The sequence below is a fragment of the Amblyomma mixtum genome, chromosome 1 (genome assembly GCF_055824585.1).
Source record: "Amblyomma mixtum isolate Tamu chromosome 1, ASM5582458v1, whole genome shotgun sequence".
NCBI classification, from domain to species: Eukaryota; Metazoa; Arthropoda; class Arachnida; order Ixodida; family Ixodidae; genus Amblyomma; species Amblyomma mixtum.
This window is the reverse complement of record NC_143012.1, coordinates 260,454,675-260,478,217: the sequence shown is the minus strand read 5'-3', so window position 1 is coordinate 260,478,217 and position 23,543 is coordinate 260,454,675. Positions and strand designations below refer to the sequence as shown.

The 23,543-nt window shown below is 44.1% G+C and overlaps 1 protein-coding gene across 1 annotated transcript in view; it reads left to right on the top strand.

The window, feature by feature from the left end:
• LOC149371575 (solute carrier organic anion transporter family member 4A1-like) overlaps nt 1-22,017 on the top strand; it is a 203,366-nt gene extending 181,349 nt beyond the window's left edge. Inside the window, exon 14 of the mRNA XM_089565855.1 lies at nt 21,902-22,017. Coding sequence (XP_089421981.1) covers nt 21,902-21,952 — 51 coding nt within the window. The 3' untranslated portion in view covers nt 21,953-22,017. The remainder of the gene's footprint in view (nt 1-21,901) is intronic.
• The last annotated feature ends 1,526 nt before the right edge of the window (nt 22,018-23,543 follow it).

The following is a 23,543-nucleotide window of genomic DNA, read 5'->3' as shown; positions in this document are numbered from 1 at the left end:
TTTAAAACCACACGGGCTCTTCCTTGAACCCAGAAGCGACATCCACCATTCGGCATGCCATTAGTCATTGTGCCAACGTTAAAAAGCACAAAAGCTTGGCAGTCTAGCCAGTAAGAGCGTCCTCATTTTCGCGATTATTCTGCAGGTTTACTTTTCTTGCGAATTAGAATTTCTTTTTACTCTCCCGGGGCAAAATTTTTGTTTTAGAGCCGTAAAAATACTCTGGCAGGGCACATTCATTTTCCATTGTACCACCTGAAAAGTGAATATTTATAGGGCCCATGGGAAAGCGCGAAAATGCGGAAGCGGATCTTGCTGCTTTGAGCGTTTTCCCAATTTCAGAGGTAATCAGAGGACACGGAATTTTCTTTGAGGAGCTCATTAATATAGTTTAAGAACGAGCGTGCAAAGTTCAGAATGAAAAGATTTATTTTTGAGCTGGTATGCAAAGCTCGAATGGTTGTGTTATTGATATTTGGATCCAGTTTGAACGCTTAGTTTGTTATTTTTGCGCATGTGTATTGACCGGACGCCAGCATTAATAATCTTCGTAGTTATTCTGAGATGCAAGGGGGTATTTACTCAGGCGCTCAAGAGCAGTATTGCCCTCACGAGATCAACATGTTCGCAATGCAGCAGTGCAACAATTTCTGTTCTGCTTGCTTTCTCAAATGGGAAGAGAGGATAGCGAATATCCATGAAATAATAACGTTCGAAATATGTTAAGGTATCTGTGAATGCAAACACTGCGGCCGTTTATTTTATTTATTTTTGTTGACGTTTTGCTTTCAACAGCGGTGTCGTTTTTTATACCTGAAGAAAGACGAGCCAAGAACCCCACCCCAATTTTCACCTCTTTATATACAAAAACCATAAAGTAGATTACACTCGGAGGGACATTCTATTATTTTCCAAGTAATTTTTGTGTGCATTTTTTACCCTAAAATAATCACCCGGTACAGTAGTGCTTAATAGAGAGATCCTTTTTAAGCTGCGGCGATTTATAGCCAAATAAATCACTCTGGCTATTTCACTATTCGGCACCATTTACACCTGATGGGCGTATGTTACGGTACGCGCCTATATTGTTTTGCTTTTGTTCTGCATTCACTCCTGCTATTCCTAGCAAGATTGATTGCAGAATACCAGTTTGCAGAATAGCAGTTTACAAATATCCCTCAGGACAGTAGTATATTAACAGCTGTATCTTACCGTTACTAACCCATGGGGCAGAAACACGGAAGCCAATGAAAAGGGTTCAGCTTAAGTTGAGGACAACGCAACGTGCTATGGGGAAGAAATGATAAGGGTACCGTTAAGAGACCGGAAGCAGCCGGAGTGGGTAAGAGAACGAATACGCGTTTTTGGCATCCTAGTCGAAATCAAGAGAAAGAAATGGACTTGGGCAGGGCATTAAATGCGAAGGCAAATAACCGCTGGTCTTTAACGGCAACAGAGTAGATTCCAAGAGAAGGCAAACTTAGCAGGGGCGGAAGAAAGACAGGTGGGCGGATGAGATTAAGAAGTCTGCGGGGATGATGATGAAAAGCCTTTATTTAATAAAAGAGGTGAGGCTTTCTTAAAGAGCCCCGCAATGGGTGGAGTCCCTATTCCGGGACCCCATTGGTCGAAGCCGCCAGCTTAGCCCTCTTGACCAAAGCCTTTTGGGCCTGAAAGTCCGAGCAGCCAAGCAGGGCCGCCTCCCATTCCTCTCTGGTAGGGTTGGGGTGGGGGGAGAGAGCTGAGTTGCGCTGGCAAGCCCAAACCATGTGGTAGGTGTCAGCCACCTCGCCACAGTGTTTGCACCTGCCAGTGAACACGGGATCGAAATGTTTTAATACTGCGGGGATACGGTGGCCACAGCTGGCATAGGTCAGGGACAGTTGGATAGACATGGGAGAGCCTTTGCTCTGCAGTGGGCATAGTCAGGCTGATGATGATGATGATGATGATGATGGAGTGCATCGGACACAGATAGGGGATCGCCAGTCATTCCTTCATGCAACTTTAATTAAGAGTTTTGCTTTAAGCTGCGCTGTTATTGGTGAAGATAAATGGGGTAAACTACTCACAGTCCTTAAACACTGAGAAGGTGCACTAGTTCACAGAGTTCCTAAACATCCTAAAATGTTCTACGTTAAAAGTTGGACTCAGATTTGTTGTGTAACATTTTTAACTCCCCTAGGAGGAGTAGTGACGTGTTTGCTCCATAAAATGCGTAAAAAGTGCGACGGGCTGAAGTCCACTACGCTCGTCCCGCTAAAGATAAAACCACTCAACAAGAAAATAAAAATTATTTGTCCAACGAGCCCTGAGCGAAGTGTTCAAAGAGGGAGTTTAAAAAGATAGAAAGAATTGTAGTGGAGCACGCCGAAATAATTTCGATAACATGGGGATCCCAAGCAGCACATGTAATCAGCCCAATAACGCAGATTGATGATTTCACTCTGGTCCTTCGTAGGAGCGGCCTTTCCCAATACGTTTCCAGTATTGGGCTGATTATCTGTGCTGCTTGGGGAACGTGCAGTGACGTCACGAAACGTCATAAGAAACAAAACTGTTTTATAGTCTACATCGACAGGGTGTCCACTTAGGTGGAAGCTGGAAGCTGGAACAGGTCGGCTTTAGGACGGAGAAGACAACTTGAAAGATGACATTGTGAAACGATGTGCACAGAGTACTGTCTACCAGCACTGAACGGACAGGTAGGCTGCAAACCGGCCCCTGTAAACGCCTCAGCCTAATGGGGAGGAGAAGGAGGAGAGAGGGCTTTTAATGAATACAGGAGAGGTGCGCCTGGTTTATTAGCCTATCACGCTACTCCCGTAATGAGGAGGAATCTCGTGGCTAGGCGATACGTGAAAGAAGCCGTGCTTGCTTGCAGGAAGTCCGCTCTTATAAGCTGCCAACTTGGACGGACGTTTGAAAGCTCATGGGGACGGAGGTGGAGTGGGTCTAGGAGTGAGGAATTCGACCAACTTTTTGAAAGGAACCGAGACGCCGATGCCTGCGTATGCTTTACGGAGCCGCTCATGGCAGTTGGCTGTATGAGCATAAAAGGGCGATAGAAAGCCTGACCGTGGCACACTGTGAAAGAGCGTGCTTTGGGAGAACATGCGGAGCCGGGTGCTTCAGAAGATTGAAGCCCGACTATGAGTGAGGAACATGTCCATGTTCAGAGCTTATTGGGTCCACTTGACAAGCCAGGCTGCAGCTGCAGTGCTCAAGTCAGAGGTCCCGATGCTTCCCTTATCCGTGGGCAGCTTTACCACAGGCCTTGTGACATAATCTGGAGCTCGGATCCAGAGGAAGCGGAACCGCATTTGTTCTAATTGGAGCTTATTGCGAATCGACAGAGGCGTTAAGCCGGCTACATATGTCAAGATCGAAAACAGAAGCGACCTCGTGATCATAGCTCGAGCTTCGAGCGGGCATAAGAGTGTCTCGTCTGCCCGCGATCTGTACCCCATCCTTTAATGAGCTTTGGGTCAACTAGTGGCACACATACTGTTTGCACTTAAATAAAAACCAACGATACGGACTTCAAGGGCAGGTCGTGAGCAGGCTGAGAGCTGGAGGGTGCATGACCAAAATGAAAGGACACCGTTCGACCTACTCAGCCTAGCCCCACTTACACTGGAGTACCCCCCCCCCCCCCCCCCCCATCACATATAAAATGAAGAATGAAGACGGATGTCTCATCTGTGACGACTGTGGTGAGCTCGTGAACATAAGCAAATAAGAAAATGTGGGACCTGGCGGGGAATCAGATGGCAAAAAGAATCTCTTGATGAGAATATCACGAGCAAGTGTTTGTAGAAGGGGCTGAAATGCTAGGATGGATAGGGCGGGGGATAGAGGGCACCCCTGCCGGAGTCATCGGCCCGCATTAAAAACCTCACTTACACAACCGTGTAAGGTTGTGTAAGAGGCTTGGAATAGAAAGCCCTGACCGTGTTCTGAAAACCGGGGCACATACCAGCTTCATCCAGGGCTTTGAACAGATATGGATGACTGAAAGTTTCGAAAGCTTTCTCTTGATCTAAAGAACAGAGTATGCCTGATAAATTTTGGCTTTGCGCCTAAAGGTGGTGGTGGAAAACGTTTATTTGCTCTATTTTACAGTGCGTTTTGCGGCTTCAGATGGAGTCTTCCATTTTCTCTTCAGGGTCGGTTCCCCTAGTCTAGGGCTCCGCTGAGGGTAGCTGCCCTGCATGCACGCCTTACTAGTTCTTATTGGACTTTCAGGATGTCGCTGGTTAGCATCCTCTCCCACTGTTCCGAACTCGGGTTTTGCATTATGGCTAGCTCGTATATTTTCTGGCAAGCCCATGTGGTATGGTGTAGGGTTGGCTTGTCTCCACACCACCCGCACTCGCTCTCGTACTGCGTGGGGTAGATTTTGCTTAGCATGTTTAGGCAGGAGAATGTTCCCGTTTGTACCTATCGCCATGCTACTGCGTCTTCTCTATTTAGTTGTTTGTATGGGGGTGGGTATTTTCGTCTGATCCCTCTGTAGTAGTTTAGCATCTCTGTATAGCTTTGGGCTACCGGCTCGGGTTCCCCAGGGAGGTCGGGATTGTTGGATGCTCGGTTTGTTGCGTTCCCTCGAGCTATCCTATCCGCGTCCTGATTTCCCGTAATGTCGGTATGTCCCGGCACCCAAACTATCGTGTGTTTGGCCTGGTTGTTTTGGTTTTGCCACTTGAGCGGAGAATGTGGAGCGCTCTGTGGCTGATTCTGCCGTTTACGTAGTTGCGGCATGTACCTTGTGAGTCTGTGAGTATGGTTAAGGACCTGTTGGATCGGTAGCCCTCCGCTGCCGCTAGAGCCACGGCTGCGTCTTCTGCCTCGACTACCGCACACTTTCGGATTGATGCGCTGGTGATTTCTTTTAGGTCCGAGTTCATCACCGTTGCCACTTTGCTTTTCTTGTGGTTTCTCTCCGCAGTGTCTGTAGTGGCGTCTATGTACACTGTGTCGTTTCTAGTTGCCGGTGTTCTTTGTACATACTCCGCTCTTGCTTCTCATCGCACCATGTGTAGGTTCGGGTCCATATTTCTTGGTATCAGTGCTACTTTGATGTTAATTCTGTATTTGTCTGGTATCGTCTGCATGCTTTGTGTCTCCTTTATTGTAGCTTCACCACCGTATCTGCTCAGGAGTCTTCGGCCCGTTGCCGATCGTTTTAGTCTTTTGATTTGTGCTGTTATTTGCGCTTCTTGGAGTACTTCGAGACATTTGTGTAGCCCCAGAGCCAGTAGTTTGTCGGTTGATGTTGATTGCGGTAGGCGAAGCGCCGTCTTGATGGCTTTCCTCAGGATTGCATCCGCTTGTTTTTTTTTCGTATTTTTTACAGTGGTAGTATGGGAGACTTTATGTTACTCTGCTTACCACAAGGCTTCTGACCAGTTTTAGCGTGTCTGCCTCTTTCATGCCGTGTCTTTTCCTCGAGATCCTTGTTATCATGCGGGCTACTTGATTGGTTGCTGTATTAAGTATTGTTAGGGTGTGGGTGCCCCTTTGGTTCGATTGTATCCACATTCCTAATACCCTGATGAGTGCTTTTTCCGGGACTAGTTGTCCCTTGAGTTGGACGTTTAGCCTCAGGTTTTCTTCCTCGAAGACAGTGCGGTTCTTCTTTTCTTGCCATACTCTTAGGAGCTCGGACTTCTCTGTCGAGCAGGCTAGTCTTCTTGCCTTGACATAGTCCTCTACGCTTGTCGCGGCCTCTTGTAGTCTTTCTTCTTTTTCCCCGAGTGAGCCTATGGTTACCCATACGGTGATGTCGTCGGCGTATATAGCGTGTCGTACGTTTTCGATTTGCTCTAGTTGTTGGGCTAGCCCGATCATTGCAACGTTTAACAGGATGAGTGAAACAACCGATCCTTGCGGCGTGCTTTTGTTCGGGGTGTTGAATTTTCGGATCTTAGCTCTCCCAGGCCGACTGTTGTTTTTCTGTTGGACAGAAATACCTTGACGTAGCTGTGTATTTTCGTGCTGCAGTTCAAGTTGTCTAGTCCTGTCATGATGGATTCGTGGCTTACGTTATCAAAGGCGCCTTTGATGTACAGTGCCATGATGATGTGTTCTTCGTTGAGCGGGATGTTCTTCAGTGCTTGTTCTCTGAATTGTAGGAGCACGTCTTAGGTTGAAAGCCTGGCTCTGAAGCCGAACATAAAAGGTCCCTTTGATCAAAACCATGGAGCTGGGTTTCACGACCAGGGACGGAACAAGCCTGATATGGGCCAAGAATCTGAGGTTGGAACAAAGTAAGGCGCATGTGTAGGCACTTTGCTATGACATTGTCGCCGATGTTAAGAAGAGTGATGGGACTCCAGGATCTAACAGAGCCTGGACACTAACAGAGTACCATCACTGCAAAAGCCTATTCACTAATGAGGTGAAAGGCCGGCATTAGCTGATGATAGAACATGACGTAAAACTCCATAGGCAGGCTAAGATTTCCGTGGAAGGACTTTAAGTGCTGCTAACTCATCTTCGCCTTTTGCACTACCTGAGACATATGCTGGCTGAGCTGGAGTATTCCCGGTATCGCTTTCAACGCGCTACAGCTGTGTCGCGGCTACTAAGCCTATGCTTTCAAAACCTTAGGCGCCTCACACTCAAGTCACACATTTACGCACTGATTGGCCTTGTAGCCCCTTTATGCGGGCTTGGACGCCGGTTAACTGCCGCTTCAATGTCGTGCCTTTTTTTTTGGGTGTGAGGCTTTTAATTTTTTCGGGTCCACTCTAGCGGGACACGTCTGTTTTTCGACTGCTGGAGCTATGTTACACCACCCTCTCGTTCAATCGTACAGAGTTTCACGCCCAAGATTGCTTTTATATGCCATACACAATTCCAATGGCCTCATAGATATTTTCACAGCAGAAAAATACCCTCTATCATAATAGGCAACCTACCGTAATAACTGCGACCGCTACTATTTCGCTCGACTGTATATGCGTGAATATGAAAGCGCGTGTGTGCATGTGAGTGCATGCGTATGAGCGTTTTTGTGTGTGCAAGTTCGAAATTATCGCCAACGAGCTCCTTTCTCGCTTATGTCACTCATTCTTATCCCCATCCTAAAAAAAAGAGTGTTTTTGTTTGGGTGGGTGCGGGGGGGGGGGGGAGGGGGGAGGGGTGACTAACTAAATGAAACTACAGAGGGTGTATGGTACTATACTGCGCTTCAAATGCTGTTAAAGGCTAACAGCTGCGTAAGCTAGCCCAAGGAGCTTAGAGTGCCCGCTCAGATGACAGTAGATTCCTCTAGCTGTGAGTTGTGTAATTCATCTCAAGCCAATATAAAAAAAGAGGGCAGAAAACATGCAGTGTAAGTTCCTCGTCATTTCCAACAATACATCAAGCTTCTAGAGGGATTATGAATCGAATTAGGTTTCCCGACTACAAGCTTTATTTCTTTTTGAAAACTCCCCCGCCAGATAAATCAACAGCAAAACAGTCAAACTCCTATGTGGTCGCTAAACCAGTATGAAGAAAATGTCGAGTCAAGATGCTCACACCAATGCAGTGCTGCTTCTTCCTGACTCAACTTTAGCAGTTTGACGAAACTTAAGTTTCGGGCCTTTCCCTCTGTTCTTGCTTGTGTTTAACAATATAGTCCGAATGCTTTAGAGAGAGGAAGCGCATTAAATTTGTTGACGCCCCAAAGTAAGCGAAACTGACGCGAACTTGGAAAACCTTGCACAAAGAAGATATAAAAACGTTTATAGGAAATGGAATTCAAATCAGAAACTTTAACCCAGCGAAATTCCTTTGACACACTTTTTTATGATGTTAATGAACGGAAATCCTATAAAACGTCAGATGGTCTTCCGTGAGGCATGAATGGTGGTGAATGACTGGGGCGAAGCATGTGTGCTCTGAAGCAGCGCTGTAGTGTTCGAGAAAAAGTGCACAAAATTTCAAAAGCGGAAGGAAGGATTTGAGATATTTCCCGCTTCGACAGTTTCGGCTGAAGAGGATCCAGTGTGCAAACATATCAGGAAAAATTATAAATACTTTTCTCTGCGCCAAAACCTCTACTAGCCTCGGAAGCACCCAAAGTGATCATGTTTGGTCGTTCAGGGGTATCCGTTTTATAACGTGCTGTCCTATATCGCAGTTGCATTCAAGGGAAAGTTTTTTGTCATGCAGTGGTCTTTCTACGGCTTTAAGGTGCAGGAATTCGGTCCTTTAGATACGTCCAATGCTCAAACAGTAATTCTAATTTGAAAAGAGAGTGCATTTTGGTTCATTTTTGTGCAGCAAATAAGTTCGGAACCCCTTGCTCTTTACCAGTGGCCTTAGGCTGTGAACGCAACCAAGCAGAGAAATACGTCACAGCCCACCTCCTCCCACCTCTCTCCCATCCGTCACGTTATTGCTTTCGCCTTCACTAATATTAAACACCAGTAATTAAAGGAGGCCTTCAGCGTTATGCTCTTTTTCTTCTCGTTGGGAACATACATAGAGTTTATTATTTCCTTTCGCTTACCGAATAGTGGAGGCGTTCTAGTAGACAGGACAGATGGATAGAGTTAAGCATTTGTATGAAGGACTGGAATTTTTTTGGCGCCTTGTGTTGCTTGTAAACAACAAATCAATGTACACCAAGGGTAAGACATTAGTGGCGCACTGCCGAAGCTAAAAGGACAACCTGTTCGTCTAGGTATAAGTTTTACTTTTCAGCTCAAGCTGGCTTTAGAGCTAAAGTCAGAAGCCAACGGCGAGTATAAAAGACAACTCGAAATAGGAATAGTTGGAAATGAGATGGGCTTACAAAGCGACGGGAACGCAGCGAGTGTAATGTGTTTCGCGTGCTAATTTGGTGCAGGATAGCGCGAAAGATTTGGAAGACGTGAATAATAAATAGAATACTTCACGCGAAAGAGCAAGGAGCTCCTTCTGCTCAAAACCTGGCGTCGTCCGTCGTACTGCTCCAGTCCGGAACAATCCCAGAATTGTCATTTAAGGCTAATGATTTGTTGAAGGGTCCAAACTAAGCCAATAATGGCGAAGAGGTTCCTCTAATGAGGGTAATTCACAGTATAGAAGCGATTCATTACAAGAAATTGGACGGAAATTATTGTCGAACACTGGCCTTGTGTCGGCAAAGCTGGCACACAACACACAAGCTGCAATTGGTCATTGGTTCAAGCGTGCCAGAGGGCACCTAATGAACGCATTGCGGTGTGTAATACTTTGTGACATGTGTTTGAGATCATTGTGTGCGTATGTGCTGGCGTAGTATGTCGTGAAGTTCAACGTAGATAATGCTGGTAATGGTGACTGGTATCCGGTAATTGCGACTGGTGATTGGTAATCGGCAATGTGATCGATAATTGTGATTGCAACCGATGACCGTGAAAACTAAACTGACTGTAGATTTGTAACTGATAATGGTCATTGATGATGTATTATTGGGACTGGTACTGGGTAATTAATTGCGTTTTATGATTTGTAAGTCCTACTTGTTGTTTGGAGTGCATAATATCTCATGTGGTGATCAGAATAATGTGATGTGAAAATTGAGAAAGGAAAATAATAAAGCCCGAAACAAAAGAGGTGAAAGAGCTCTCACGTCTATTCTTAAGGTGAAGTTTGAGCGTTGTCCTAATTTTTTCCTGGACCATCGACATGATTGTTGGCAAACAGTTTGTGGATGTATTGCAAATTGAACGCAGGCTATCGTGACCCTCAACAAAATCGTGGGCAGTGCACTGTGTTTAAGGTATGTTGCTTCTGAGAGATAATTTTTTACCTTTAGTTTATGTGTAAGCTCCAGAGGATAAAAAAAAAACTATTTTGAGGTTTTTCTTGGGAATTAGAAGGAAGTGCTCAGTAAAAGTGTTGTTGTCAAGTTATTCCTTCGTAAGGGGATATGTGCATCCAGAAGTTTCTAACAGTGTGTGACTAAAAAGAAAACATACAGAAATACCTAACAAAACAATCATGCCACAACCACTGAGCATTTTCTGTGCTCCATTTTAACTATCCATGAGAGGTAGAGTATTTGGCTACACAACGCTAACCTCGTCAAATCGAAATTACTCACAGCGCGTACCTCACCTCTACAGAGATGAAGTATGCTTTATAAACAACGCTACATTTTTTTCTCTTCTAATGTTAATTGTGTAATATTTTCTGGTCCTTTATTGCCACTTTTCACAGCGATCAACTTTCGGGCAGAAACCGGGAAATATTCTGTCTTTTTTTGCTTATTGGAGTCAGCTCTCAGTCACTTAATAGATAGGACATTGCTCCTCGATTTAATCTGTGAACTTTAAGGACATAACAGAAAAGGCTAAATGTAAAAAAAAAATAGTTGTTCTCGGCATCCACGGTCCCGACAAGAAATCTCCTTTTTTCCCTTCCAGCGTAACGTATCCAGGGCAGCTTCTTCGGTCATGTCGATGGCTTTCGGTGCAAACAGATCCGCACATATGATTGCTTCTCTGATGCTCCCGGCCCGACCCGCATGTCAACAGCACAGGCAATGCGGGTAGGGTACTGTGGCTGATAAGCGTTCAGATTCGGGAGCCACGCAATGAAAGGAAGACCTCAGGGCAGCTGGAGTCACCAAACAATGAACCTTTGATGAAGCCTCCATGGTTCAATAGTAAGCCGGCACTGTTGGGTCTGCCTGAGGTCTCTAGGCGCATTAACCAGCTAGTCTACAGTGACAGTAAGATTCTCTTGTTCTTGTGAGCACAGAAGAACTTATGGTATCCTGTGTGGGATACATTTCAGCGGGAGGAGTAAGTCGGGCCCGAAATGTCAGGAATGTCGTAAACAACTACAAATGAGGAAGGAAGACAAAAAAAGAAGGAATAAAACATCAAGAGCAATATCGTAGTTCGTTCATCTGGCTCGCTCTCGTAAGAGCACCAGCAATGCTTTCTGTAGCTTGCCGCGTACGGTGTTTAAATAATTCACGCTAAGTTATAGCTCAGCTTCATTTTAAGTTGATGGAAATCGATGTTTTGAGAAAAGCAGTAGAAATAAATCATTCAAGCATGCCTTTTTGAGGCTTTAGAACAGGTTGCCCAAAATTACGATTGAACAACACTGTAAAGAAAGACGATAAGTATAGAACAGAGAATGTTGTTGCACGCATGTTTAATAGCTCAGCTTGAGGCTTGCATGACGAATAACAAAATCAGCCTACATGTACTTCAGTCGCTGAGCATAGAATGCGTGCACGCGTTCGAAGCTTAGAAGCGGTCAAATTTGTACGCTATTCCATTCGGGGACATTTTCACAGAATGATTCTGTTTGCAGATAGGCTCAAGATTTCAAGCTCAGTCCCCATAATAACACCTTATATACGGCGAAAAATCACTCTAAACTCTGTCGTGATACTAAGCACCTCTTGTTTATAATGTTTGTTTGATTTAGTACGCCGAAAGTTCAAAAGAAAGAGTTATCAGGTTCACTTTCTGCTTAATATGGCTACAGCTGCGTCAAACCGTGCAAGTGTTGAGCGCCCACATCTTCTGTCTGCTATGCGTAATTACGCGGTGTGATTTAGGAACTTGCAAGCGGAATTGCCAGCTCACCGGCGTGAAGTTAGAGTTATAGCAAAAGGAATTGTGTACAAATATATGACCGCTTATAAATTTCTACTCTAAAAGTACACCCTAACTGCGGTTACTGAAAACTTCCTCAGTTCATTTAGTTAATGAGGAAAGTTACGGTGACAACTGCTTTCTTTCCTTGCGGCTTGCTGGTCGCAAAACCAAAGCGCAAGAACAGCTTTTGTGTACGAAGTTTCTATTTTTCTTCAAAATATTAAAAGCCTTATTAAACAGCAGTTATTCATAACAGAGGGAAAGGAATGCTGCAAACAACGCCACTGCGCTGGAAGTCTTGTTTAATAAAGAAAATAACCACAGAGCAGCAGTCGTTTCTTTATGCAACTCAGTTATAACACCCACTCGAAGTGCTTGGCGTGCCTCATACAAGACAGAGACCAGTTTTTTGTAAAGGAACACTTGCGAAGGCGATTCGCTGAATTTCACGTGTCATTTGGATATGACATCACGGACAAGCACACATATTGAAGTGAATACGTTTGTTTAGGTGACATTTACAGAAGGCACGTGCTAGTTCACGGTACAGTGCTTTCACGTGACGTTAAGGTTGCAATAAGTGTGCAGTCATGCATTCGGGTTTCTTAAGCCGAGCGGGAAATTTCTGCTGGCTTTTTGCTGCTGTTTTCCGAAATCCCCTCAAATTCATGACTGGCGATAGTCCCACACACACACATCCACCTTCGCACCCTGGCAGCCAGCAGACCTTGAACACTTTTTGAATAAACGGCTTGCATTTTGAAAGCCTCGCTCGCTCTTCAGGACATCTTTGCTCATAGTTCGTTACATTCTAACGCCAGTTTCTTCGAAAAAATAAAGCAGTCCGTTTCCTACCTCGACGTTGTTCAGATGTGTCTGTCTGGTTCGTGCCTGAGAAAACCTCTACACCAATCTTCGCAAGTATTCAGACGATCGATTCTGAAAGCAATTGTCATGCGCGGTAGTAGCTCGAAATATAATGTCAAGCGAAACGCATATCGCCGAATTCACCCACGACATCCTCCAATATGTGGTGCCATATATGCCACTATGTGATGCCGCATACGAAGTGATGCCATATTTCTAGATTTTTCTAAGCCGTCTGAGCATGTTCGGCATAGTCATCTACGGACACTAGATAAATTTACCGCTATTGTAACCCCGTAATCATCACTGATCTTTCCGGAGACAGCGTAGCAAGAACATGAGGACCAGTGAGCGCTGCAGTGCGGGCCAGGAAGAGAACATCACGTGGCACTACCGCAACGGAGTGACGCTAGTTGATGGAGGTCGCTGAGCGCTCACCGCGGACACATAATTTTCGCCTTCCGCAAGAATAGGCAAAATTTCATTGAGGTTCAGCACCGCCGTAAATCGCGTTTTTGGAATTTTCAGTACTGGTATCAGAATTAGTAAGAGCCAGCTACAAACCTCTAATTACAACCAGGCGGCCAACTCTAACATTTGAAAAGTCAGGTATTAAAATTTAGTTAACCAGGTTAACGTGTCCGCAAAAGTCATACTCTTTGCTCAAAAAGCCTACTTAAAAACTTAGAGGTGGACTTCCTTGAAACATTTGGTATAAATTGCGGGGTTAGTTTATGAGTTGCAAGAGGATAAAGATTGTTTCAATTTGTATTCTTCCACTATTCGGCTAAGGAAATAAAACTGAAATATTTTCGCCCAAGAAAATGAGGTTAGTTGACGGTGATTGTAACCACCTGTTCCACTGTGTTTTTATGTTTAGTTGTTTGTGCTTTCTCTTCTTATTGTGCTATTTATATGTACGTGTAACTTGACCCCCTCCTGTATGAGTATGAAGAAGGCTTACAGTATTAATAAATAAATAAATAAATTGAAAAATTAAACAAGGCCAGCCACTGCGTATGCTTTAGATACAAGATTAATTCTCTTAGAATAGTTAAAATTGATTTCCCGTGCGGCTGTGCAAGCATCAGGCTGACAATCAAGTCTTTATCACTTGAGCGGCCAAATGTAATCAGTACTGGAGCCCCATTTGAAGTATAATCTGTCCAAGCAATACAAAAATATCACAACACTGTGGCGTTCAATCAGTGATTTGCCCTTGCCTGTGAATCAGGCGGTAAAATTATCATGCAGCGAATTAGACAGATTTGGCAAACGGCACCACATTACTGATTGAAGTAAAACAATGGATCCACTATTATGTTCAAGATGTGCTGTATGCCAATATGGAAATAGATAGGGCAAAAAATCAAGGTTTGCGTCCCACAAATAAATAACTCGCTATTAATATGTCGGCAGCCCTGCAAGGGGAACGCTGCAATGGTGTTGGTCAGCGACGTGCAGTAGGTCATATGAAGCAGCAACAGAAAAAGCAGCAGAAACTAGAAGCAACTGGAAGCAGCAGAAAAAAATTCTAAATACCTTTTTCACCCGCGTCAGAAAATACAAGCAAAAGAACCCAGTACAACGTCTGCCGAAATGATATGGAGGAGTCAACAGCAATAAAATACTGCCACAACATTTCTCTTCAGCAAGCGGTAATAGTCTAGTAAAGAGGAAGCTTACCCTTTAAAGGTGCAGCAAACTAGGCGGCATATTTTGCACTGCCCCTATATTTTACTTTTTTATTATTTCGGTTGGGCACACGATTGGCCGCATCTTCATTGGTTGTTTGAGAAATTTTACAGTGCTGAGTAGCACTCATTTTTCCCAATGTGGTGCATGAACTTCACCAGAATATATTCGGCGATGAATAGAATATTGTATTATGGCAGCTGTAACACCAGTGTTTCTGTATTTTCAAGTAATGGTCAGACACTTTCACAGGGAACAGGCATGGGTTAAATGGCTGTGAAGGATTGCACCGTCACTTTAAATGCTACCCTGCACAAACTTCATCCAAACGAGCATAAAGAACCTGCTACACTGAACAAGCAGCTTCATGGTTCATTAAGAAAGGGAACATTAAACCGCAATTGACGTTGAAGCGGTAACAGAAAATGACCTGGCACAGACCGTAGCGAGGACCGTAAGTATCATAGTGACAGGCTGAACTCCGAAATGGTGTCCAGGGCAATCAAACAAAAGTAAAAAGTCTATTATAAATAAGATCTGTACCCTCGGTCTGTCCACCGAACCAAAAAGTAAGGACTGTTCATCCCATGGCGGAGCTGGAAAAAGAGCAGAAATACTTGAAACCTTAAATTAAGCAACATAATTTTATTAGCACATAACGCCTGGATATGACTGTACTGTTCATTAAATTTTTTTATCTGTGCAATATCAGGAGAACCATACTATGAATTAAACAAAGGTTGGCAGCTTTTTTATGCTTTTTTTTGACCAATGCAGCTAGTTTCTCAATTACCTCTAGCGCAGTTGGGATGGGATCATTTCAGGCGCCATTTTATTTTGATTGGGGGGAAATATTTCTCTGCCTAAATGATAACCACAGGTCTCAAATATGCCACTTGATTAGTTTTATAACGTTAAACCGCACTGGTAAATTTTTCGACGATGGGAGGGTCTGCTCTCCAGCGACTGCCGCGATGACCAGATCGGTTTGATACGGTGAGCTCAGCTGACGGCAGCATCCAGCGGAGCCCTGGAATAGGGGCAACCGACCGTTGCGGATGGACTAATCTGACCGCATAAAAAACACTTGTGCTAGAGCCAAATAAAGTTATCCTATGCTATCCTATGAACGCATGTGCGAATTACTTGCTTAGTTTCACATAAGAAACGGCAATCGTCTAGCAGAAAGATTTGAGAGACTAGCACCGTAGATATAGCAGAATTTTTTTGCATTCCGAACATCCATATAATAAACGCATTCCGGAAAAAAATACTGACATTGGTAGTGCTCGCAGAGCACAATGTACTGTGAAATATTTGCTGTGGAGTGAAAAAGCACCGTGTTTACAAGAGGAAGGATGCTGAATTTTCCTGACACATGGAACTCAGTGCTAGATAGAGCACAACAGGAGTAATAGCACCGAGTTAGCAATATGCAAAATTCAGTACAAAAGGCTTAAAGCTTAAAAATGCCCCAGAATAATCTCAGCCGTGCACTCTTGTTTTTATAATGTTCTCCGTGAGATTTAAACAGAGTACAGTTGAAATCCATGCGGAATTGGTTCAATGATAAAGCATGCAACTCCCTTTTGTCTCGATCGAACTGCTTTTTTTGTGGGCTCAGGTTCGCTTGATAAACAGTTCAGCTATCTCTCTCTCTCTCAGCTTGGACCACATGTTCATAGTATTCCAGAACAATGGATAACTGGTTCCCATAGATTCAGCTAGTTTCCTTCATATCTGCCACCTGCTTAGAATACGCATTCACAGCATTTCATAGATTCTTCGCCCTGTGCTTATTCTTACACCAGGTTTTCACGAGTGTTTGCGCTCTATGCTGAAGATTGAATTTTCTGAAATTTCTTTGCAAATTGCTTTCTACAGTGGCGCCATGTATTGCCTGTCATTTGAACTGGAGGATTGCGTCTACACTAGGTCCCCCTTGAGGAAGGAAAGAGCGCTGTTAGCTTGTGGCCCTGCCGACAGACTATGCATGCATGCTTCTGCACTACGCAGGATGCAATTGTGGCAAGCAAAATAACCGATGGCGTCGAGTAGTCTCGTTGCCTGGTTGCTTTTGGCAAAGACAGCACATACGTCAGCCAGATTATGCTCGCGTGCACCAGCATTCTTAGACTCGAAGAGCCCATACCCCCTTTACGCTACGTATGTATTTTAGTCGCCATCAGATTTCAAGAGTAGCAAATGTAGGCGTATGGACTCCGAGCGAAAAAATACATAGCCTTACTGAGCCCGTTTTTGTGCTGGCGTCGTTACAACCACGCTATGGATACCCTGAAATGCCTTGAATATATATGTTGAGTGTATGGAGGACCCCCGAGGACCAGAAGCATGTGCTCAGTGTGCTACGGCCCTCCTTGCATGCCAGTCGTTTGCCCATAGCGTTTATTTCTGAGGGTTTATTCAATTAGTGTAAGATGTTCTGATCAAAATCGAAACTGAGCAACAGACACCATTCATCATGTCATGGGTCCAATGGTAGATTGTAGGTGCTGATGTGGGGAACTGTGAAGAAAAAAGCGTAGTTTGGTGTTGCGTCTTCAACTTAGGGATGTAAGCGCGCAGTTTTGTAGTCAGGGGGCAATCCTCTCTCCACGTTCTGTGGCAGTATAGCTGCGCTGTTTAGGCGAGAGAATAATTGTTTTCGAAAGACTGCGAGATTGCATTTTTGTAATGTGGGTTGTTTAGTCCTTTCAATTTGTTTGTGCTGTGTCACGAAAAAAATTGAACCGCTTTTTTTTGTGTACAAGATAACATCCTTTCATGGAGTCTAACATGAGTAAGCCAAGATTAATTCACTACCTGATTTCGGTGGCGCTTTAGAGAAAAAACATCCGTTCCCGTCGGCCGTCGCCCTCAATGCACCTTTGTCGCACTTAGCATTTGAAGTTTTGAATTTTGTACATAATACCGCGTGCGCCGTCTTTGCAAGCCTTTTTTCAAAAGTTGCTTCGTTTACGTGCAGCGTCTCGCTTCCCTTTTTGAACCTAAAAATATGGCTGTGAAATTATAGATCCATTCCTGCTTATTCGAGATTGAATTTTTTTACTTGTTTTCACTCCTCACTGCCACCAAAAACATTAGGAGCTTCTTCGAAGCAAAGAGAACAGCTGAAGGACGGGAAACTACGCGCAACCACAAATAATGCCACGAAGCAAAGAAAGTAACGTTGTCTAGAAATGAACGCGGCAGACAGGAAGGAAAAGGAGAAGTGCAATGTGTGAGTTGCGCTGGCGGGCACTTAAGTGCGAGACGCCTGCCAGGCCAGTGGCAGCCACCTGCCATGGCGGTCGGTACATCACCCCAAATGGATCTGGCTGTCAGCCGGGTCGTTTGCAGAAGTGCTCGATTTCAGCTGCTTATATGTCTCTTTGCTACAGTTAAGTTGCGGCGAGTGTCCAACTTCTCGCCATTTTTCCTATTATAGATGGCACTTTACTGCCGAAACATCAACATCTGTCTGAGCTAGATGGGCACTTCTTCGACGACTACTTGTAGTGCATAAAATAAGGGCTTCTTATTTTACTGTGTACCGCCAGAGCGCAATGTGTAGCGAGGAAAGAGAGTAAAATTTTTAGTGGTGGCTTCAACCGTCCTCTGCCTCGTAGCAGGGAATTTTTAACAAGCATCAGCCGGACATTGCTTGTGAAGAACGTACTGCGCTCTTTTTCATTGTTCATCGTTGCAGCATGTTACATTAGGAGTGTTTCTTTGGCTTCTTAAAAAAATTAAGCCTCTAGAGAATAATGTCGGCTTTTCTTTAAATATACTGCGCAAAACTGGTGCCACCTAGGCACCTGCTGGAAAATGAAAGTTACTTGAAACACCTGTAATCCTTCTACCTAAAGGGAAGGTACAGTGTCGTTTCTTTTTTTAATTGGGTGAAATTTGAGGATTCACATTCATGCAGCTTCCAGGTAAAGCAACGCAACACCACGTTAGGGCTAAGATTCAGAACAGTAGAGCCATCACCGATTAAATCTTCGACGACGTCTAGGCTTCTCATTGCTTCAGAGAAGTGGTGCGGTGAAAGTCACCACTGCGTCGTTGAGGCAGAAATTTAAGGCCTCCGCTACCTTCGCCCACATGGTGACGTGCGTCGTCCGAGGGCGTCAAACAACGCTTCTGGGGCGTTACTTTCGGTTTCAGGGTTTTTTTGAATTAAAGCAACCGTTTCTTCGCTCGTAACGTTATGGTATGGTAGATAACGTCGTCACTGCTGCTCCTGAGGGGCGGTCTGCGCTGCGGAAAAATCTGAACGCCGCCGTGGCTTCCGTCGCAATGACGCCACTACTTCAAATCCGAAGAAAAAAAAAGGGCTTCTAATTTTCTTCCTGCAACTTTAACATTCGACTGTTCTGCTCATAAAATACTCAAGCCCCTTCTGTTGGCCTTTAAATAAGTGAAATGTTATCCCAGTTATAGAAATCAGTAAAATACATAAAAGAATGTTCCAGTTGTATTAAAAGCTTTATTTGAAAGAGTGTTTCACTCACACGTATCTGCAAGCTCATTTCCAGCTACACTATATTTTAAGGTTTAGGGGGTTTCAGTGCTCCAAAGCGACTCGGGAAATTATAGACGCCTAAGTGAAGGGCTCCGGAAATTTCGACGAGTTGGAGTTCTTGAACAAGCAGTTATATCCCACAGTACTCATGTGTCTATAATTTCGCCTCCATCAGAACTCGACCGCCACGCCCTGGATCAAACCCGCGTCTTTCGGGTCTGCAGCGAGCGCCATAACTACTCAGCCACCGCAGTGGCTTAGCTATAAAATGAATAATAATATATAATACCGCATTCCAGGACGGGTCCACTTGCAAGGGTTGAGCCGGCAAACAAGCCTGTGAATGATATAGGCCGGCACAGATGCTCTGCGGGCACTCCCAAACAGTCTCGCAGCTCACCCCTTTCAAATTGTGTTTCTGACGTTCTGGACACTACTGATTCAGTACTTTTGGTCAGGGCCCAACATGATCACAACTGCCTTGCTTCATCGGTTTAAAGTTTAGTCAACTAGTTTCAGATCGGAAAGCGAATGATGCTACCGAAGCCGGCTCAGTGAGTTCTACTAAGGCTCTACAAAAGCCTCACCAGGAATAAGGTCCCGTATTTCTACAATGGATGAAATAAGCTTTAAAACGCTCATATGTTAGCGCAACCTTTGTTGCGAAATCCACCGTGACCTTTTTAATCAGCAAAAAATTCGTTACTCTCTGGAAGAATGGGAAAATAGGGAGATTGAAGAAAGGGTATCTGTAGCTGCTTGGCTAGCCTGGTGCGCCTAGACAGTCAAGATTACAACAGAAATTTTGACTTTCCTGTAGGTTCTACATGCCCTTAATAAAGAAAATGAGTAATGCACCAGCATTTGTTTTCTGGAACATTCTATTCCATATTTAAAAATGAACGCACAATTTCAACTTGCGCAGGCCGCTGACCACCCTGAACACATTTGTCCTGCATACCTGTATTTCCTAAGGAGCAGGCCAAATCAGTTCGGTCCAGTTATGACGTCCTGTGGGAAAATTTCGAAAATATGTTTGATGTTTCATATGCACGGAACGTAAAAATTTAGATCTGAAAATTTCGGCAAACAATGCGCAACTGCACACACGGAGGCCTTTTGTTTCGTGCATGGAGACTACAGTGTCAAAAACTAGATTGCACAAAAGAAACACACTAAGAAATGATGACATAAATTGTGGGGTGCACTGAGGAAATCGAATCTTGATATTCAAATTTAAATAGTCACTTCAAGAACGGTAACTCATATGCGCGAAATATAATTGCATGTTATTAGACAAGTAACTAGTTGTTAGTACTGCATAGACGCCTACACGGGCCTTTACTCGTTAAATGCAAATTTAAATGACAAGTAGTGAAAAATCATGAAAGTCTGGAGAAGATCGGGATTCTCGACATATACCTGGCTAGCGCAGGAACTCTAGGAAACTTCTCTTCGAGCTTCTGCTCTTTCTCTTGACCCTTGAGATTAATTAATTTTGTCCTAAATTAAAATGGTCAAGACGGATATTATTACACAGGGTTCGCTAACGCATGAACGATCTCAAATGCATCCCATCTACCAGAAAATTAAGGTACCTTATTTCTTGCGGGCTTTTTAAGGCGCTAGCTGCCTTGACTGAGCCGGCCTTGGCAACAGCTTCAACTCTGCGGCACGAAATTAATGAGACGGCGTAACAGGACCATTTTGGTGTGGAACATCATTATATAGCTAGATCCTTCCGTTATATGTGCAATTTAAAAGGTCTGAGTTACGAACATGATGAATAATTAAGCGCAAAGGTTACGAAGACACAGAACGAAGACCACAGGGCAGGTGCCGTTTTCACAACTGGTTTACTGGGAAGGAAGCAAACTCTTCAATACGAAATGTTACATAAGCCAGCAGCAAGAACGTTGCTGCCTTGGTATCGTTTCGCATATAAGGGTTCGTTTTCTACCCAGTAAACAAGTTTTTATAACGGCGCATGTCCTGTGGTCTCCTTTCTGTGTCTTTATGTGTTCAGACATGTCATCATCTGGCTATGACGCACTTGTAATGTTTTGTTGCTTTGTAGGCGCGCCCTGCAATAAAACTTTTGTGACTCTATAAGTATTTTTGAAGGAACGAATAAATAAATACAAAGATAAATAAATGCAATTCCCGCGGTGCATCCACATCATCTCTCACATGACGAAACGAGCAAAAACCACAGTTCCGGTTTTTCTCGTCACGCATTGTTCATGTTTTATATATTTTCAGGTGATTGCCAGAGTCCTTGTTGATTTTTCTTCCAAGAATTCTATCCTAAGCAGCTGGTTGTGTCAGCTTTTTTCCAAGTGGCTGTGCTGCTCGAAGACGCCGGAGCTGTTATTAACGGTGTAGTGTCCGATGAAGCTTGCACGAGTCCAGGACGACTAAAATCCCGTCCCTAAATAGCTCACCGCCATTTATACCGGTCCGATATGGGCAAGATGCGGATGAAGTTTGGAGCATATGTTCTTAGTAAGGCTGTCACAACTGGGCTGATATACTGCATGGAACGAGGTGTCGAATTATTGCAGGATTCTGAATGCACCGTTGTGTTTACAGTTAGGTTTAAGGATTTATTTTAAAGTTCGAACTAACCAGCTGCAGGTAGAAATCATTGAGACATGGTAGCAACTCTATTAGGATTTTGCAAGCAGCTTATAGTTGCTTAAAGACTGGGAGCAAGATCTCAATGAAAGCGTTATAATTGCAGACATATTTCTTAAGGAAGCGGCGGCTTCGGGACTTAGAGTCTCACTAATGTTCAGTATCGATCTTTGATACTACTCACTCCACAAATCTCACTTCGAATACATCTTGACATCGATATTCTATCGTTACCTCTCCATTTATCTCTCGATAGCCTTTGCAGAAGGGGTGAGAAAAGGACCATTGTAGCATGGCAAACGTTCCCACGCTTGCACATAACTGCAAGCATCTACGCGCTCCTTAAGTTACCCAAGTACGGCATCTGGAAGGCGAAAGATGCGCTCCAATCCTCCATTTTAATTCTTTGAAGAATATGTTTACCAGAGAAATGGATTACACCGCAGACAGATTGAACTCATTTGTGGAAGACCGGATTGGCAAATAGGTACCGGGGCGTGGGAATGCAATAAAGTTGTTTCCTCTGAAGTGACGGCGCAAGAAGCAACGGAGTGGGTGTCGTGCTATGTGTCTCTTTTTTTTTTTGTCGCAGGTGGCAGTGTTCTCATGCCCTGTGTGCAAATGCAGCTTGACAAGGCCATGAGGCAATGCGCCAGAAGCGGCCCTCACAAATGCTAAGTGAAGAGGCGGGCTGAACGAAAAAACCCGAAAATTATTCAACGACCCTGATGACTCTGGTGAGTCTGATATTGATGACTCTGGAATATTCTGGAACGTTGTTCACCTCATGAATGCTCGAAAATCACCTTTCCTTCCGTGCGCATAAGAATGGCGCTATTATACGATACTATATCATGATGAGCATTCTAGTTGATATTCTTTGTGTTCGGACGAAAAAGTAGCCCACATCTTTTGTGGCTGCTAAGCAGACGAATAGAATAGAAACAATAAAAACACTTTCATCAAAATCGGCTGTTCTTGATTGCTCTGTATTGCTTAATTCTCCTCAAAGTGGAGCCCATACATCCCGAAATAAAAATGAAAACACTGAAATTTAACGAAGAAAAAAAAAACAGCTCGGATCGCAGAAATTTTAAGCAACAGCGTTGGCTGAGAAAAAAAAAATTAAGGGGATGAAGGAGCGTAGATCAGTTTATAGCTAGCATCATTACCACTGCAGATGCATGCAAATAATTGTCAAAGTAATGCATGCGAGTGATATGGCCATTAGTGGGCAAAGTAATTCCACGAGTGCAGGGCAGGATTGTATATTTGGCGAGACATTGTCTGTAGGATGAATGTTATATATGTTAAGCCCCACTCTCCCTCATTACATATCATAAATAAAATAAATTTACTGCTATCAACTCCTAATGAAACACGAAAAGAATGGAAACACGAACTGCAAAACTGCGATATATGTCAACAAAGCGGCAGAGTACGCTGCGGGTTGCTTTGCGCATTGAAGGCGTAAAAACCTCTCTTTAAAAGTGTTAATACGCCACGCCTGTGTTCCCTGTTCTGCCGGGAATAGTTTTTGTTATTTGAACTCGCATTTCATTTTGCCCGATGGTACCGGTGTTAATGCAAGTCAGTCTTTTCTTTCATTTAAATGGAAAAAGGAGGCTTTTGCGGAATAGATATCACAACTTGTTGATGTGGACGCCCTATCTCTCGACCACCAAGCCACGGTAATGCCATATAAAATGGCTCAAAACCACACTCATGTCTTTTTTCCCTCAGCGTAAATAGCTGAAAGCAAACTACGCCGAACGACTCGCTAAACATGCGCACATTCCTGCAGGTTAAAGAGTGAGCTCACAGAAAACGAACAAGTGAACGAACAGCTTAATGACCGAGAGAAGAAGGCAAGAAACAAAGAGCTAAAGAGCGGGCGAACAAATAAACGAGAGTGTGAATGGTTGAATGATTAAACGGGCAAGCAGCAAAGGCTAAAGGGACCAAACGAGGGCGCGAACGAGCGAGTGAGCGAGCTAACGAACGTACGGAAAAACGAGTCAACAATCGAGTCACAAATGAGAGAAGTAGAGAACCCCAAGGGGAAGTTACAACTTTGTCATCAAGGACTCGGCGCTTAGCCATGAAAGAGGCTCAAATTGCGCGTGAAAATGTTCCATTCGGTGAAGAGGCATCCCGTGGCACGTAGAGGAACTAGGAGATTGTATCCCTCTGCTACACGGCCCGCTGCGTCCCAACCTATATATCTTACAACG